The sequence below is a fragment of the Vombatus ursinus genome, unplaced genomic scaffold (genome assembly GCF_900497805.2).
Source record: "Vombatus ursinus unplaced genomic scaffold, bare-nosed wombat genome assembly UNPS02011700.1, whole genome shotgun sequence".
Lineage (NCBI taxonomy): Eukaryota > Metazoa > Chordata > Mammalia > Diprotodontia > Vombatidae > Vombatus > Vombatus ursinus.
This window is the reverse complement of record NW_020951478.1, coordinates 5,613,405-5,628,404: the sequence shown is the minus strand read 5'-3', so window position 1 is coordinate 5,628,404 and position 15,000 is coordinate 5,613,405. Positions and strand designations below refer to the sequence as shown.

At 37.4% G+C, this 15,000-nt stretch overlaps 1 protein-coding gene across 1 annotated transcript in view; it reads right to left on the bottom strand.

Moving 5' to 3' along the window:
- NEK5 (NIMA related kinase 5) overlaps positions 1-15,000 on the bottom strand; it is a 75,860-nt gene that overhangs the window by 33,429 nt on the left and 27,431 nt on the right. Inside the window, exons 8-10 of the mRNA XM_027856913.1 lie at positions 9,221-9,275; positions 1,716-1,916; positions 1,550-1,631 (exon numbers count right to left, since the gene is read on the bottom strand). Coding sequence (XP_027712714.1) covers positions 1,550-1,631; positions 1,716-1,916; positions 9,221-9,275 — 338 coding nt within the window. The remainder of the gene's footprint in view (positions 1-1,549; positions 1,632-1,715; positions 1,917-9,220; positions 9,276-15,000) is intronic.

Sequence of the window (15,000 nt, the reverse complement as noted above, 5' to 3'; positions counted from 1 at the left end):
ACTGAGCCATAATGCAGAGCAACAAAACTGACTTTTCCTTCCACAATTACCATCAGTTATTTGGATAGTGCAGGTTCAGTGGAAAGGGGTTTCCCTCTTTATCCATCCCAAGTTTATTTCCCAGAGGGTTCCAAACCCTTAAAATGGCCCATATGAGATTAGAGGTCTCAGTATTTTCCTCTGTGGAAAGTAAGACTGACCAGAGAGAAAGAGAATGTCTTGACTGTTATAGATGTCTCTGAGTTATGTTATTTTGCATTTTTCTAAGAGATTAAATTAAGGCTGTCTTGTACTTGATATTGTTAGCCTGAGTGCTTGCATAGGAATTCCATGCCCTTTAACCACAGGAAGAGACCTAGACACTAATTATATTCCAAGTATCCCAAAGGAAACTCTGGGTGTGGGTAAAATGAGCCAATGAGATAATAATACATAATAGCATAAATTGCCTAATTACAAGTTGGAATTTGGTCTTGGTATGCCACAAAGTACCACGTATACTATACAATTCCCCTATGTTTCCTATGGGGAGCTAAAACTAAGAGAATGAGAAAATCATCAAAAATATGTGACAGATAACACTGTACAGTAGAAAGAGTGTTAGCATGGGAGTCAGAAGACCTGGATTCAAATCCTGACTCTGCTACTAACCAGCATGTGACCTTGGACAAGTCATTTAACTTCTCTGGGCCTCGGTTTCCTCATGTTCAAAATGACAGAGTTGGACTAGGTGACCTCAAAGTCCCCTTCAGGTTCTAAAGCTAAAACCCTTTATGAGGGAGTCTCTGACACAAAGATTACAATTGTATGGCCCTGGCCCACAAGTCACTCAAAACTCTCCGAGCCTCAATTTCATCATTCGTCAATGGGTGTAATAATTCTTGTACTATCTAGTACCTCAAAGCGTCACATCAATAAGCATTTATTAATCACCTACTATGTGCCAGGAACAGTGCTAAGTGCTGAGGATACAAAGAAAGGGAAAAAACCCCAGTTCCTGCTCTGAAGGATCTCACAATTTATTAGGGGAGATAACACACAAACAACTACATTGAACAAGATACATACAGAATACATTGGAGGTGGACGCTGAGGGAAGGTACTAAGACTAAAGAGGACCAGGAAAGGCTTCTTGAAGACTGTAGGATTTTAGCTGAGATGTGAAGGAAGCCAGGAAAGATAGGAGATGGAGGTGAGGAGGGAGAACATTTTGTGCATAGGGGAACGGCCAGAAAAGATACAGAGAGTCAGTAGATGGAGCATCTTTTGTGAGAAATAGTATGGAGGCCAGTGTTGCTGGATTGCAAAGTATGTTGGGGGAAGGAAGGTGTAAGAAGACTGGAAAGGTAGGAAGAGGCCAGGTCATGACATGTCATTGAAGCAGCAAAGTACCCAAGCTTAAAGTGCTATATTAATGTGAGTTATTTCATTAAGCTCCATAAATATAGGAACAGTACACTTTAACTTATTTTGTACCATTTAGCACAATAACATCTACAGAAAACCCTTAATAAATGTTTTTTGGTAAGTGTGACTAAAAAACTCTTACCTTTGGCCAGATTAGTTACAGGCTGGGCTGCTGCTGGTCTCTTTCTGTGTATTAGTGTATGACTGAATTCCTCTTGTATTACCTAAAAATAAAACCCATAATGTGTGATTATCTCAGTTTCTCAAAACATTGGTGAAAACCCAAAGATCCTGACCAAGAAACTCACCGCAGGAGACAAATATTTGGCAATGAGCTTCTCCAAGAAGGGCTTTTTCAAGATGGAATTAATTGACGGCCGATTTCGAGGAGGTATTTTAAAAAGCTGAGTTACTAGAGTCTGTAGGTCAGAAGAAAACTTTGGAGAGATGGGGTCAAAACGTGCTTGACAAATCTTGAGCACCAGCTGTTGTAAGTTGGTACCTTCAAACTACAATGTCAGGGAATAAATGATATTGCATAAGAAATTTCCCCTAGCTACATATAGATATTACTATATCATTCTTTACTAATAACTACATTATTATATAGCTATATGCAATTACTATGTATATATAATTACTAATTACTCTATTATTAACACTATATGATTTAGATATTTCAATGGAGCTGTGATGTCAACAGTGGATGTCTACCAGTATGGATTAGTGCAGAAAGAGCCTTAGGTCTTCAAAGGTTATGCCACGAGAGCACAAGTGATTGAAGGTTTTGCCAAGATAGAAAGGCTTCAAGAACTATCTAGTGACAGTGCCTAATAATCTGGAGCAGCTAGGTGGCATAGTGGATAGAGTCAGGAAGGTTGAGTTCAAATCCAGGCTCAAGATATTTACTGGCTATGTGACCCTGGCCAGAGTGAAGAGGAATTACGAAGTCTCTTGATGAGGGTAAAAGAGAAGAGTGTAAAACTGGTTTGAAGTTTAGCATCAGAAATATTAAACTCTTGGCAACTGGTCCCATCACTTCCTGACAAATAGAGGGAGAAGAAAATGGAAGCAGGGTCAGATTTTATATTCTTGGGCTCAAAGATCACTGCAGATGGCAACTGCAGCCATGAAATTAAAAGATGCTTGCTCCTTGGAAGGAAAGCTATGGCAAATATGGACAGCAGACTAAAAAGCAGAGACATCACCTTACTGACAAAGATCCATATAGTCAAAGCTATGGTTTTTCCAGTAGCAATGTACAGCTATGACAGTTGGATTCTAAGGAAAGCTGAGAGTTACAGAATTGACACTTTCTAATTGTGGTGCTGAAGAAGACTTTTGAGAGTCTCTGAGACAGCAAAAAGATCAAACTAATGAATACTTACAGAAATTAATTCAGGCTATTCAGCAGAAGGTCAAATACAGCAGCTTAAACACTATGGTCACATAATGAGAAAATGGGGCTCACTGGAAAAGACCCTGGTGTTGGGAAAGATTGAAGGCAAAAGGAAAAGGGGACAGCAGAGGATGACATGGATAGATAGTGTCATAGAAACAATGAACATGAGCTTGGACAGACTTCAAGAGATAATGGAGGATAGAAGGGCCTGGCATGCTATGGTCCATGGGGTCACAAAGAGTCAGACATGACTGAACAACAACAATGACCCTAGGCAAGTCACTTAACCTCTATTTGCTTCAGTTTTTTTCTCTTCAAAATAAGGGTAATAATAACCCCTAACCTCACAGGACTGTTGTGAAGAGCAAATGATATGATGTACATAAAGTACTTTGCACACCTTAAATCACCACATAAGTGCTAAGAATAATAATTATTATTATCTGTTGAGGACCAGCTTAGCTAACTATAAAGAAAATCAGAAAGTTTAACCACTAAGCAACAAATTCTTTGACCATGGAAATCTATGAAACAAATCAAAATCAGTATTATTAATCATTGATATCATGCTAAAATATTACATTATGGTGTCTTATGGTAGCACCTAGTGTTGGTTCAGTGATCATGGGAATCTGAAACTGAACCTGCAGAACACAAACTATGACAGGTCCTCTGAAGATACATGGGCTTCTTACATGGCCACTAGACTGTATGTCTGCCATCTAGAAACTGGTCTAATTAAAGTCAGAGGCTCAATACCAGGTTGGCTACCAAGCAACGAATTTTTAAAAAATTTTTCTTTTTGGCAAAAATAAGGTCAAGAACGTTGGGAGCTAGGTAGCACATTGGATAGAGTGCTGGACTTGGAATCAGGAAGACTTGAGTTCAAATTTGGCCTTAGGCATTTACTAGCTGTATGATCCTGGGCAAAGCAAGACTCTGTTTGCCTCAGTTTCCTCATCTGTAAAATAATAATAACAGTACCTACCTCCCAGGGTCACTGTGAGAATAAAATGAGATCATATTTATAAATACTTTGCAAACCTTAAATCATACATAAATACTTGCTATCTATATCATCATTATTATCTTTACGTTATTATACATTTGTATATTATCAATGTAGGTTTATATAGTATCATATATTATTAGGGTGTTTGTATTATTATACATTTATTTATATATATTATCATTATTATTACATTGTTCAGTCATTTTTCAGTTGTGTCTGATTCTTCATTGACCCATTTGAGGTTTTCTTGGCAGATACTGGAGTAGTTTGCCATTTCCTTCTTTAGATCATTTTACAGATGAGGACACTTATCTAGGTTTAAGCAACTTATCTAGGGTCACACAGCTTGTGTTTGAGGCCAGATTTAAACTCAGGAAGATGAGTCTTCCTAATTCCAATGCTCTGTCAACTGAGTCACCTAACTTGCCCCAAATTATTATTACCATTGTCTAGTGAAGGCATAGAAAGGCTGGGATCTTCAAATCTGGGGGTATTGACACCAATGAAACCATTAGTGCTTGGAGTATTGAAATACATGTATCAGGAAGTGGAGGAATTTTTTTTGCTTCTGTTAAAAATACTGCCAATAAACTCAAACCATGACAGTTAGCTGATAGAATACTGTCATTAGGAAGCATTAGCTCTATAGAAACATCTCTTCCTCTAGGGTCATGATGAAGGTTATATGCTGAAATTCTGTCAGTTCTAACTCCAGTAATTTCATATTTAAAATAAAAACAATGCCACTGTACAATATACACATTCTCCTATTTTCTCTTGCCCCACAGTAATTTCTTAGACCAGGTTTCTTAACTTTTCATGTGTATGTCATGGACCCCTTTGGCAGCCTGGTGAAGTCTATGGACCTCTTCTCAGAATCATGTTTTAAAATAATTGAAGAAAGCGCTAAATTTCAGTTAAAGGTTAAGGAAAATAAAGATGATTTTTCTCCCGAGTTCACAGAGCCCTTGAAGCTTAACCAGAAACTCTTTAGAATCCCTACCTTATGATATAATTTATGTCATGAATTTATCAGTCAGGCAACAGATTCTGTTAAATACATTGTGCAGAATTTCAAAAGTATCACATTAGCTTAAGACCTCAAACTTGCCAGTGAGCTAGGGGGATGTCTACCCCAAGCACGTGAAGGCCTTCCCCAACAGAGTGAGTGGATGAGAACAATGGGTTCCAACGGTCACGAAGGCAGCGGAAGCAGGCGCTGTGGCCAGGGCTAAGAGCTTGGTCAGGCATTGAAAATGCCAAGGTCATCCCCCACATCCCCAGCCATCGCCAGTCATCTTGACTTTTATCTTACCACTGGACTTTGATAACTTGGGAAGAGACAGTGAGGCTGACACTTTGTGCAACTCCGCCTCACTTAAATCCAATTCACAGGCCAGTCAGGACATCACTGTAGTGTCATTGGTCCTCTTCAAAAACGAAGGACCAACAACAACAGCTTAAGTAATGTACTGGGACCGAGAGGACCCAGGGGGAAGGCATGTCATACCAGCATAAAGTCAGCTGTCCATCATTTCCACTAATAATAGGTATTGCTATATGGATCACCTAGTCATAGATTTGGAACTGGAAGGGACTTCTAAAGGCCATCTAATCTAACATCCTAATTTTACAAATGAAGAAACTGAGGGCCAGAGACATGAAATGATTTGCTTACATTCACACATGTAAGTAAATGCGGAGTTGGGATTTGAACCCAAGTCTTCTGATTCCAAATTCAGCATTCTTTCCACTACCCACACTGCCTTCAATTGGTATCAGGTAGCACACAAAAATAACGGACATTTTTGCCTCATAATGGTAAATGAAAACATTGTCCATTCGATGTTAGGTGCTGCTGTTGACCTTGCCTGAGTCCAGAGACTCAGAAGTAATCAAAATCAGCTGGAGTATTAATATACTTTAATAGAGGGATATTATAATGCAAGCAAAATCACTAAGTAATGAGCTCATTATAAGGTCCTTTCGAGATATTTTGGATTTGTCAAAGTGGCTTTGATGACTTTGAACAGCTAAAAAGAGCAAGCAGACTAGTTCCCATTTGAAAAAGGATTTGTTTATTCTGTTTACTTCAAGGCAAAATTAATATTCCTAAATGGTAGTCCTCCATTATGGGCAAGGTCAGTGTAACCATTTGCTAATAGGAATGCCCATCTGCAGGTGGGCAGATTTCTATATAGAAGCCATAGACAGTTATAGATCTTTAAACTGGAAGGGAACTTAGACATCCTTTAGTTCAGGGGTGGGGAACCTGCAGCCTTGAGCCCACAGGTTCCCCACCCCTGCTAGTACAACCTCTTCATTTTATTGATGGGAAAACTGAGGCCTAAGGAGATTTTTTTTTTTTTACATTTGAAAATGTTCACATCTGACATTATAGAACTTAATATTTCTAGCCAAATAGTCAAGCTATTCTTGGAAGTGATATATTTGATCCACTGTCTAACTCTTACTTTCCTTTAATATGCACATAAATACATAACATTATTCTAAATTATTGATACTGATTAATAAGTTACAAACACACCAAAACCACGAAAATTCAGTATCATTACTTTATAATCAATATTATATATCACCTCTTAAACTACTATGGAATAGTTGGAACTTTTGCTGCCATCTCTTTAAACTCATATCTGCTGTGCTCATACTTTCCCTTGCGGAGGAGAGGAAACCAATAATTAAGTAGTTTTGTTTAAAGGACCCTTATGGTGGCTGAGCTGGAGGTCAAGGAGGGGAAATACGAGGTTCTAGCTAAAGAAAGAATGTCCAAAGCGCTGCAGGGAATGCAGATTACACTTTAATCAATCAAACTGGTGATAAAGTCAAGTAGAATTCAAAGGATAATCGGAAGAATTCTGAGCGTGAGTCAGTTATGTGAAAGGCACTGTGGCATAGTGGCCACAGAACCGACCTTGGAGTCAGCATGTCTTAGATTCAAGTGTTGCCTCTGGAACCTACTGGTCATATGACCCTTGGCAAATCACTTGAACTGTGTACTCCAGGTAAATCTCTCTGAGACAATATATTGAGCTGACCCACATTGGTAGAGGCAGCTCCCCATAATGATTAATTGTCTGGTTAAAAAAAGTTAATTATGATAATCAAGGAAACACAAATTTAGAAGACACTTTGGACAACACTCTCCCCTCCATGCTTTTGCACAAACCACCTTCCTATGCCTCTAATACGCACCATCCTCATCTCTACCTTCCAAAATCTTCTTGCTTCAAGGCTCATCTTAGGTATCATCTCTTTGAAAGCTTCCCTGATCCTCTTCCCCACCAGCCCCACCCTCACTCTCTCTCCTCAAATTCCCAGGTATTATGCTTATCTCTGTAAATACTGTATCACTCCAATAAGCTCTTGGAGGATGGGCATGGTTTGATTTTCTTTTTTACACGTAGTAGGCACTTATTCAAGTTTGTGGAATTGAATTTCCTCTGAACCCTTTCCAGGTTCCCTGTGTTTCAAGTGGTGGTAACCTTAATGGCATTAGACCCTTAACTGGGGCTACAATAATTGTGAATATAACAGATTACTACCTGGTTCCCACATGTTCTTGTTTTCATCCTGCTCCATCCTCTGCTTTTCCTTCAACAACAAATATATTCTAATTTTGTACGAGAGCTCTCTACCTGGTTCAGATCCTTGAGCTATTAACAGTAAGACTGAGAAAGTCACCACACACACACACACACACACACACACACACACACACACACACACACACACACATCTCCAGATATAGGATGATGCTTGAGCTCTGTCTCACCCACCAGGCATTCTCTTTTCCTGCACAGAGATGACTGGGAGCCCAGAACTACTCCAATCGGATATTTCCACCTGACAGAGATTTGTCATCACCATTTCTGCAAAGGATTATATTGTTCTGTGGGGATCAGAACTGAGAACCAGCATACCTTCATTCTCAGAACTCAAAGCAATGGTACCACATAGCACTTTCCATATAATTTCAGAAGCCATCCTCTCCACATTTCTGAATCTTCCAGAGACCCACATCAGAACCTACCCCCATGACACACAGACTGATTCACACCCCACTGACATATAACTAATAAGTAATAATTCCACATAATTATGTTAATTAATCACCTCTGCTTCCAGATTTTTTCCATTTTCTTCACACTCAAAATTGGCATTTTAAGGAGCTAAGTGGTTCAATGCATAGAGCTTGAGGTCTGGAATCAGAAAGATCTGAGTTCAAATTTCAGATGCTTACTAGCTGTGTGACCCTGGGCAAGTCCCTTGCTCTCTGTTTCCTCGGCTGTAAAATGGTGATAATAAAAACACATGTTCCAGGGATGTTAGAAGAATCAAATGAGATGGTTTTAAATAGTGTTTAGCATAGCACCTGGCACACAGCAGGTGACATATAAATGCTTATTCCTTCCCACCCCTTTCATAGATCTCAAACTGAAAGGGACCTCAGAGACCATATAACCCAGCCCCCACATTTTGCTGTTGAAGAAACTGGGGCCTGGGGAAGTTAAGTGCCTTGGACAAGATTACACAGGTAGAAAACATCAAAGGCAAGATTTGAACCCAGGTCCTCTGATGCAACAGCCAGACTCTTTCCACTCTGCTCTCAATGCACTCTGTCACAAACATCAGGGACCAGCTTTGCCTACTGCTCTGGTCTCAGTCATCTTTACTGATGTTATTTTATAACCTGGGCAACTAAGAACATTGCAGCTACGACCTCAAAATCTACCACCATGAGCCATCTGGAAAATGGGGATGTTGCCTGCACTATGTAACACATAGGAATGTTGTGAGGAAACCCTAAAACATTATAGAAATGTGCTCACCCATTTATCCCATTGGTAAGTTCTTCCTGACACTTCCATTTTGTGGAAGGTCCCAGGCCAGCCAACCTTCATTGTCTCCCCAGGCCTGGCCCCACACTTCAAAACCACCTGGGCCTTTTCTATGGCTGGCTCCTCCTTTAACATCACTCAGTGCCTGGGACCTCTTTGCTCTGGAACAGCCTTCCATCCTGCAACCTGTTCACCCTGAAACATCACTCGGCAAGACCCATACCCCCTTCTCCCATTGCTGAGCTCTGTGTGGAGCTTCCTTTTTGTGGAAGGGTCTCGTCCAGCTTGCCTTCCTCCTCTTTCTTGTCCATTCAGGAAGGAGACTTTCTGGACTTCAAAACCATGCTTGTATTTGGATTGCCAATGCTTAGCTCAGTGCCTTGGCATAATAAGCACTTGGTAAATGCTAATTTCCTTCCTTCCTATGCAAACGTGAGTTATTATTGTTGTTGTTGTTAAAAAGACTGCAACTCTTTCCTTTCAACAGTTAATATCATTTTTACATCTTCAGTAGTTTAAGGTTAATCTGATACTTACGGGATGCCTTAATGTGCACAGCTCATATAAGACACAGCCGAGAGACCAGATGTCCCTGTGAAAAATAAGATTCAATTTATATACTAAGAACATATATTTAATTTTTTTCTAAAATGTTTCAACAATGGAAATAATAAAAGTGAATGACTTCCCTATGCAAAGCACTTTACAGTTTTTCAAAGTAGTTTTCACTTACATTATAAGTATGTGAAAAATTATTCTTGCTCAAATGTAAACTGAGGCCAATTCTGAGATATAAGTGATAGTAAAGTAGGATTTCTTTTATTAGTTTGCTAGAATGGGGAAAGTATGTACAATTCGCTACCAATTTGACAGTTCTATACATCTAGAACCAACAGTGTTTTGAAGTAACTTGAGGCTTCAATTTTCATCTGAAATTTAACATTTGCATGAATTAAACAGATGTGTTCTAATCATATTCTCCAGACTTGATTAGAATTAAGCAGGGTTTGAGAAGATAAGGGATTACTGGGAAAGGTACCTAATTATGTCAATGTGGCTGTATTTCTTTAAATCTTGCTTGAATTGTATAATTATTTTCATAGAGTATTGATCAAATAAATGTTAATGCTTTGCTGCATTGATGAGCTTATTTTTATAGAGAGAAAAAAGTTGAGTTCAAAAATTGGCTACTCTCTAATTCAATTTACTATCACTATGGGAAGCCCAGTTGCCGACATCATAAAAGCCATCAACAAGTCACCACTATCCACTTGGTGACAGTACATCTTAATTGTAGGTAAATTACTGAAGAAAATCTCTGAAATCTCTATAGAGCTAGCCTTGCAACCTTCAGTTTATATAGTGGCAGCAAACATACCTATTTTTTCTTTTTAAAAGTCTCTATTCTGAACTTAATATTTTGACAACAAAAAAAATGAGCATTTCCATATACAAAGTAGAACATAATAAGGGATTGCATATAAAACTGTCAATTTCTTTTCTATATTGTTTACTTTTTAAAATGTATATAATCAATTTAAGCTACTTTCAAAACTATCACGCTTGTCTGTTCTTCTTTCTGCACTACTTTCTGTACTCCTCTGCATACTTTTTATGTTTCAATGGCCCTCCTCTTTTATATTTTCTTTTCTTATGCGATCGCCATTACTATTTTTTTCTATTCCAACACCTTCTCCCCAACTGAAAAGAGAAAAAAAATTCATGTAACAACTAAGTATGTTCAAGCAAAACAAATTCATACAGTAGTCATATCTAAAAATGTATGTTTCCTTCTGCAGCTGGTGTTCCATCATCTCTCTTTTAGGAAGCGGATAACATTTTTCATCCTGCGTCCTATAGAAACCTGACTCGTCATTGCTTTAATCAGAGTTCTTAAGACTTTCAAAGATATTTTTCTTTACAACGTTATTGTTAGTGTATAAATTGTTCTCCTTACTTTGTATAAATGGTTCTACTTACTTCACTATGCATCAGTTTCTATTTCCAAAGATTCTCTCAAATCAATATTTTTGCTGTTTCTTATGGTTCAATAATATTCCATTAAATTCATACACTACAATTTATACATCCATTCATCCTCCCATTGATGCCTTTCCCCACCTTATCTTTCATTTTTTCCCTTGTTTTTTTTCCTTCTTCTCATACACTCTTCAGTATCAAGAACTTTGTTTTGCTTGTAATAATTCCCTGGTATTATCCTTCTCTTAGTCTTTCCTCATTTTATCTCTATCTGTTTCCCAGCTTAGTTTAATGTAGTTCTACAACAAAGTCTCTCTCTGTGTGTATGCACAACCTTTCTTTGGTGGGTTCAGATAAGTGAGCTTCTAATGTGCATTGGCCCTCCCTTCCACCATGTTTGTATATGTTCCTTCTCACACGCGAAATTATGAGAAATAGCAAGCTGTGCCCTCTTCTTCCTTTCTGTATTAATGTATTCATTTTATCTTCTCTTCTCTTTCTCCTCTTAAAACCCTCAGAACAGAACCAATACATGCCCAGGTCCTCTGTTTTTCTTACGTAAGTCCTTCAGTTTTGGAGACATTAAGGAACTGAATGAATACTTGTTAGTTTTCTCCCTATTAAAATTTTAACCCTTCAACATCATACAGCTATTTCCAATTGCTCCAATAAATTTAACTCTCTAGCTCTCTTTTGACTCTTATATTGGCATTTCTAAGTTCCTACTGAGCTGTGGCCTTGAAATGCTTGAAAGTCTTCTATTCTGGGGCAGCTAGGTGGCACAGTGGATAAAACACTGGCCCTGGAGTCAGGAGGACCTGAGTTCAAATCCTGCCTCAGACATATAACACTTACTAGCTATGTGATCCTGGGCAACTCACTTAACCCCATTTGCCCAGTAAGCAAAAAGAGTCCTCTATTCCATTGAATATCTGGTTTTTGCCCTTGGGTTGATATTCACTTCCAACTTTTATTTTTTTGCCTTTTGGAATATTGTATTCTAAGGTCTCCTTTCATTTATAGTAGGAGCTGCCAGGTCTTACATGATCATGACTGTGATTCCTTGGTGCTTGGACACTTCTTTCTGGATGCTTGCAGTATTTTTTTTTTCCTGGAAGGTGGAAAGTCTGGATTTTGGCTATGAAATTCCTAGGACTTTTACTTTTAAGGTTCCCTTTAGAAGGTAATTTTCAGGTAATTCTTTACATTTTTATTCTGCCCTCCGATTCTAATATATCTAGAAAGTTTTATAATTTCTGAAAAGTCTCCAGTTTTTTAAAATTATAATTTCCAGATAGTTCAACTTAAATTATATCTCTGTGACTTGTTTTCCTGGTTAGTTATTTTAATAGCAGATACCTTACATTTTCTTCTATTTTCAATCTTTTAATTTTGTTCTAAAATTTTGTTCTGATTTCCATTTAGTCTATTCTAATTTCCAAGAAATCCATTATTTGGATAAGATTTACCACTTTCTGTTCTAAGCTGTTTATTCTCTTTCCAATTCTTCCAAAACTTTTATCTTTTTCTTCATTTCTTCTAGGTATTTATGTAGTCCTTGTAGAAAATTCATTTTTTTTTCTTTGAGTCTCTGCTTACGGTTGATACAGAGTTATTTTCTTAGGTTGGATTTTTGGGCATCTCTAGATCTATTATAATTCTTTACAGTGCTCCATATGTTCTTCTACTTTGCTCATTTCCCTAACCTTAGTTCCAAATTGAGGTTTTGTGTCAAAACCAGGCTCCATCTTATACTGTACTTTTGGGAAGAGCGGTTGGCCCTGCTTATTCTCAACTTTGGCCACCTGGGTTCTTGTACTGACCTGCACCTACTAGGATTAGGTCCCCCTGTATCTTTAAGGTTCAGAGTGCTGGATTTTCATCTCAGAACTCAGGCTAACATTTTATCACCATTTCTATTAAATGTCTACTATATTAACAACTGTTTACTAAAACAACTGCTTACCATTTTTCAACTTGCATTAGCTTTCTCTAGACTTTTATAGCAATATAAGTGATGGCTATAAAGGACATCTTTGCAACTTGTTTGGCAGGAAGAAGGAGGCCTGACTTATAAATAGCTACCTTCAAAGCTGAAGTCCTATAATAAATTTGCTTCTGGCTTTTAAAGGTGGCACTTATGAGAGGGGATGCTTAAAAAGGATGAAGCAATTTGTGATTTTACCCAGGAAATAATTACCACATCAATTTTTAAATAATTATTTTAGAGCCAGTCAGAGTCAAGCTAGGAGAAAAATGGCCCTGTATGAAATATTTTAAAATGGGCTCTCCTCCTTCATAGAGAACCTATAAATTTCATAACAAGTAATCTCAGGTTGTAGAAAGTGATCCTCTGAGAATATCTAACTCTGTCTGACAAGTGCTTTATAGAATAATATTATTTTTAAGTGCTTCAAGAAACAAATGGAATATTAAGGTTCTTTTCTTCTACTCTATGAATATCTTTTTATTTACATTGTTTGACTCATTAGAATGTAAGCTCCTTGAAGGTAGGTACTCTTTTCATATTTTTTACTTTCTATATATCCCCAGTGCTTAGCACAAATGCCAGGAACATTGTAGGTGCTCAATAAATGCTTGTGTTTTTGACTTGATTTCACTAAGCATAATGTCATATCTTAGAGTTGGGGTTCTTAACCTTTCTTTTATCCATTATGGACCCCTTTGGCGGTCTGGTGAAGTCCATGAACTCTTCTCAGAATAATGTTGGTTGCCTACACTCATCATGTAAGGAAAGATTAAATATCGACTAGAGGTTGGTAAAAATAACAATGTAATTTTTTTCCTATCCAAGTTCACAAACCTCCAAAGTCTATTCATGAGCCCTTTGGGAGTCCATGGGCCCCATCTCTGTCTTAAAAAATCATCATGAAAGATATTTACTTATGAAATACAATGGACACATAGTCAAGAATGATACTTTCATTTTCTTTCATTTGCCAAATTAAATACATAGTACTTTGTTATAGCAAAGAGAATTTGTCTTCCAACTTATAATGTATACTTTAATTATAGTGTCTTAAAAATGTTAATTCTTAATTTTTAAATGTCATATGACCCCAGAATTAGGTAACAGTTTGAACAATGAAATTGATCTATATTCTTGTAATTTAATAGCTATATTACTAGTTTCAGTGCAGGTCTTCATTACAATTCCTATAAGTTCATGTAGAGACATGTAAAGTTGACAATTTCAAACACAGTGACATAATACTGACAGGTAATTCAATCAATCTGATCAAAAAAACATAAATTGAATGTTTGGTGGTCAGAATAACCAAAAATTCAACACCTCAGTCGTAGCAAAGTGGGAGGAAAATACACATAAAGAGTAAAATAGAATGGAAACATATAAATTTTTGCAACTTCCTCTCTTGTTATGCCCAGCACTCTTCTAGCCAAGACTACAGCCTTTCTCCCTTATTCTCCATATTCCATCACTCCTCTATCTTCTCTCTTTTCTTCTTCTTTTTCTCTCTTTTTTACTTTCATCTTCCTCATCATTTCCCCCTCATCTCCCTTTCTTCCAACTACCTCTCTTCTTCCTCATTCTTTCCCTTTTCATTGGATGAAGGCAAGGCAGAACCTAACAAGGGCCCAGCATGGAGCAGTTCCTGTGCTCAGGACATAAAAAGCCAAGATAAAAATCTGTTCCAAACCACCAAGACCACTTAGTCCTCACTTGGCTTTAGTAATGCTCTCCTTACTCTATGGTCTTCAGTTAAGACTATATTATAATATATAATATTCTGTTTGACAAAAAAAGAGGTTATACTAGACAACCATCATCAAATCATATTAATTACCAAAATTCACATGCAGGGTTCTGTCACAGACACAGCTTATCATGAATTTATTTATTAAACAGTATATTTCTCCATGGATAAGGAGCTCTATAAGGTTCAGGTGTTATTCTTTTTCTGTTTCCTCAGTGATTTGATGGCACTATTAGGTTTTTTAGGGGATAGGCTGAAAAGCTTTTAATTCATGTAATTTAGAAGATGCTCAATTTCCATATGGGTTGGACATCTCTAGAAAGAGATTAATTTCACAAAGCATAATGTCATATCTTAGAGGATCATTATGAAAAGTATTTACTCATGAAATAGAATGGAAATATAGCCAAATTAAATGCAGACACTTTAAGTGTTACAGCAAAGGGTTGTAATTCTTCAGACACACAAATGTATGCTATTTAGTTATAGTGACGAGCTAATTACAAAGATAGTATTATCTATTCTGGTACTTGTAACAGTAAAGAAGTCTCTACACAATCAGTTCCCAACACCACTGCCCACTGTAATAACTCAATCTCA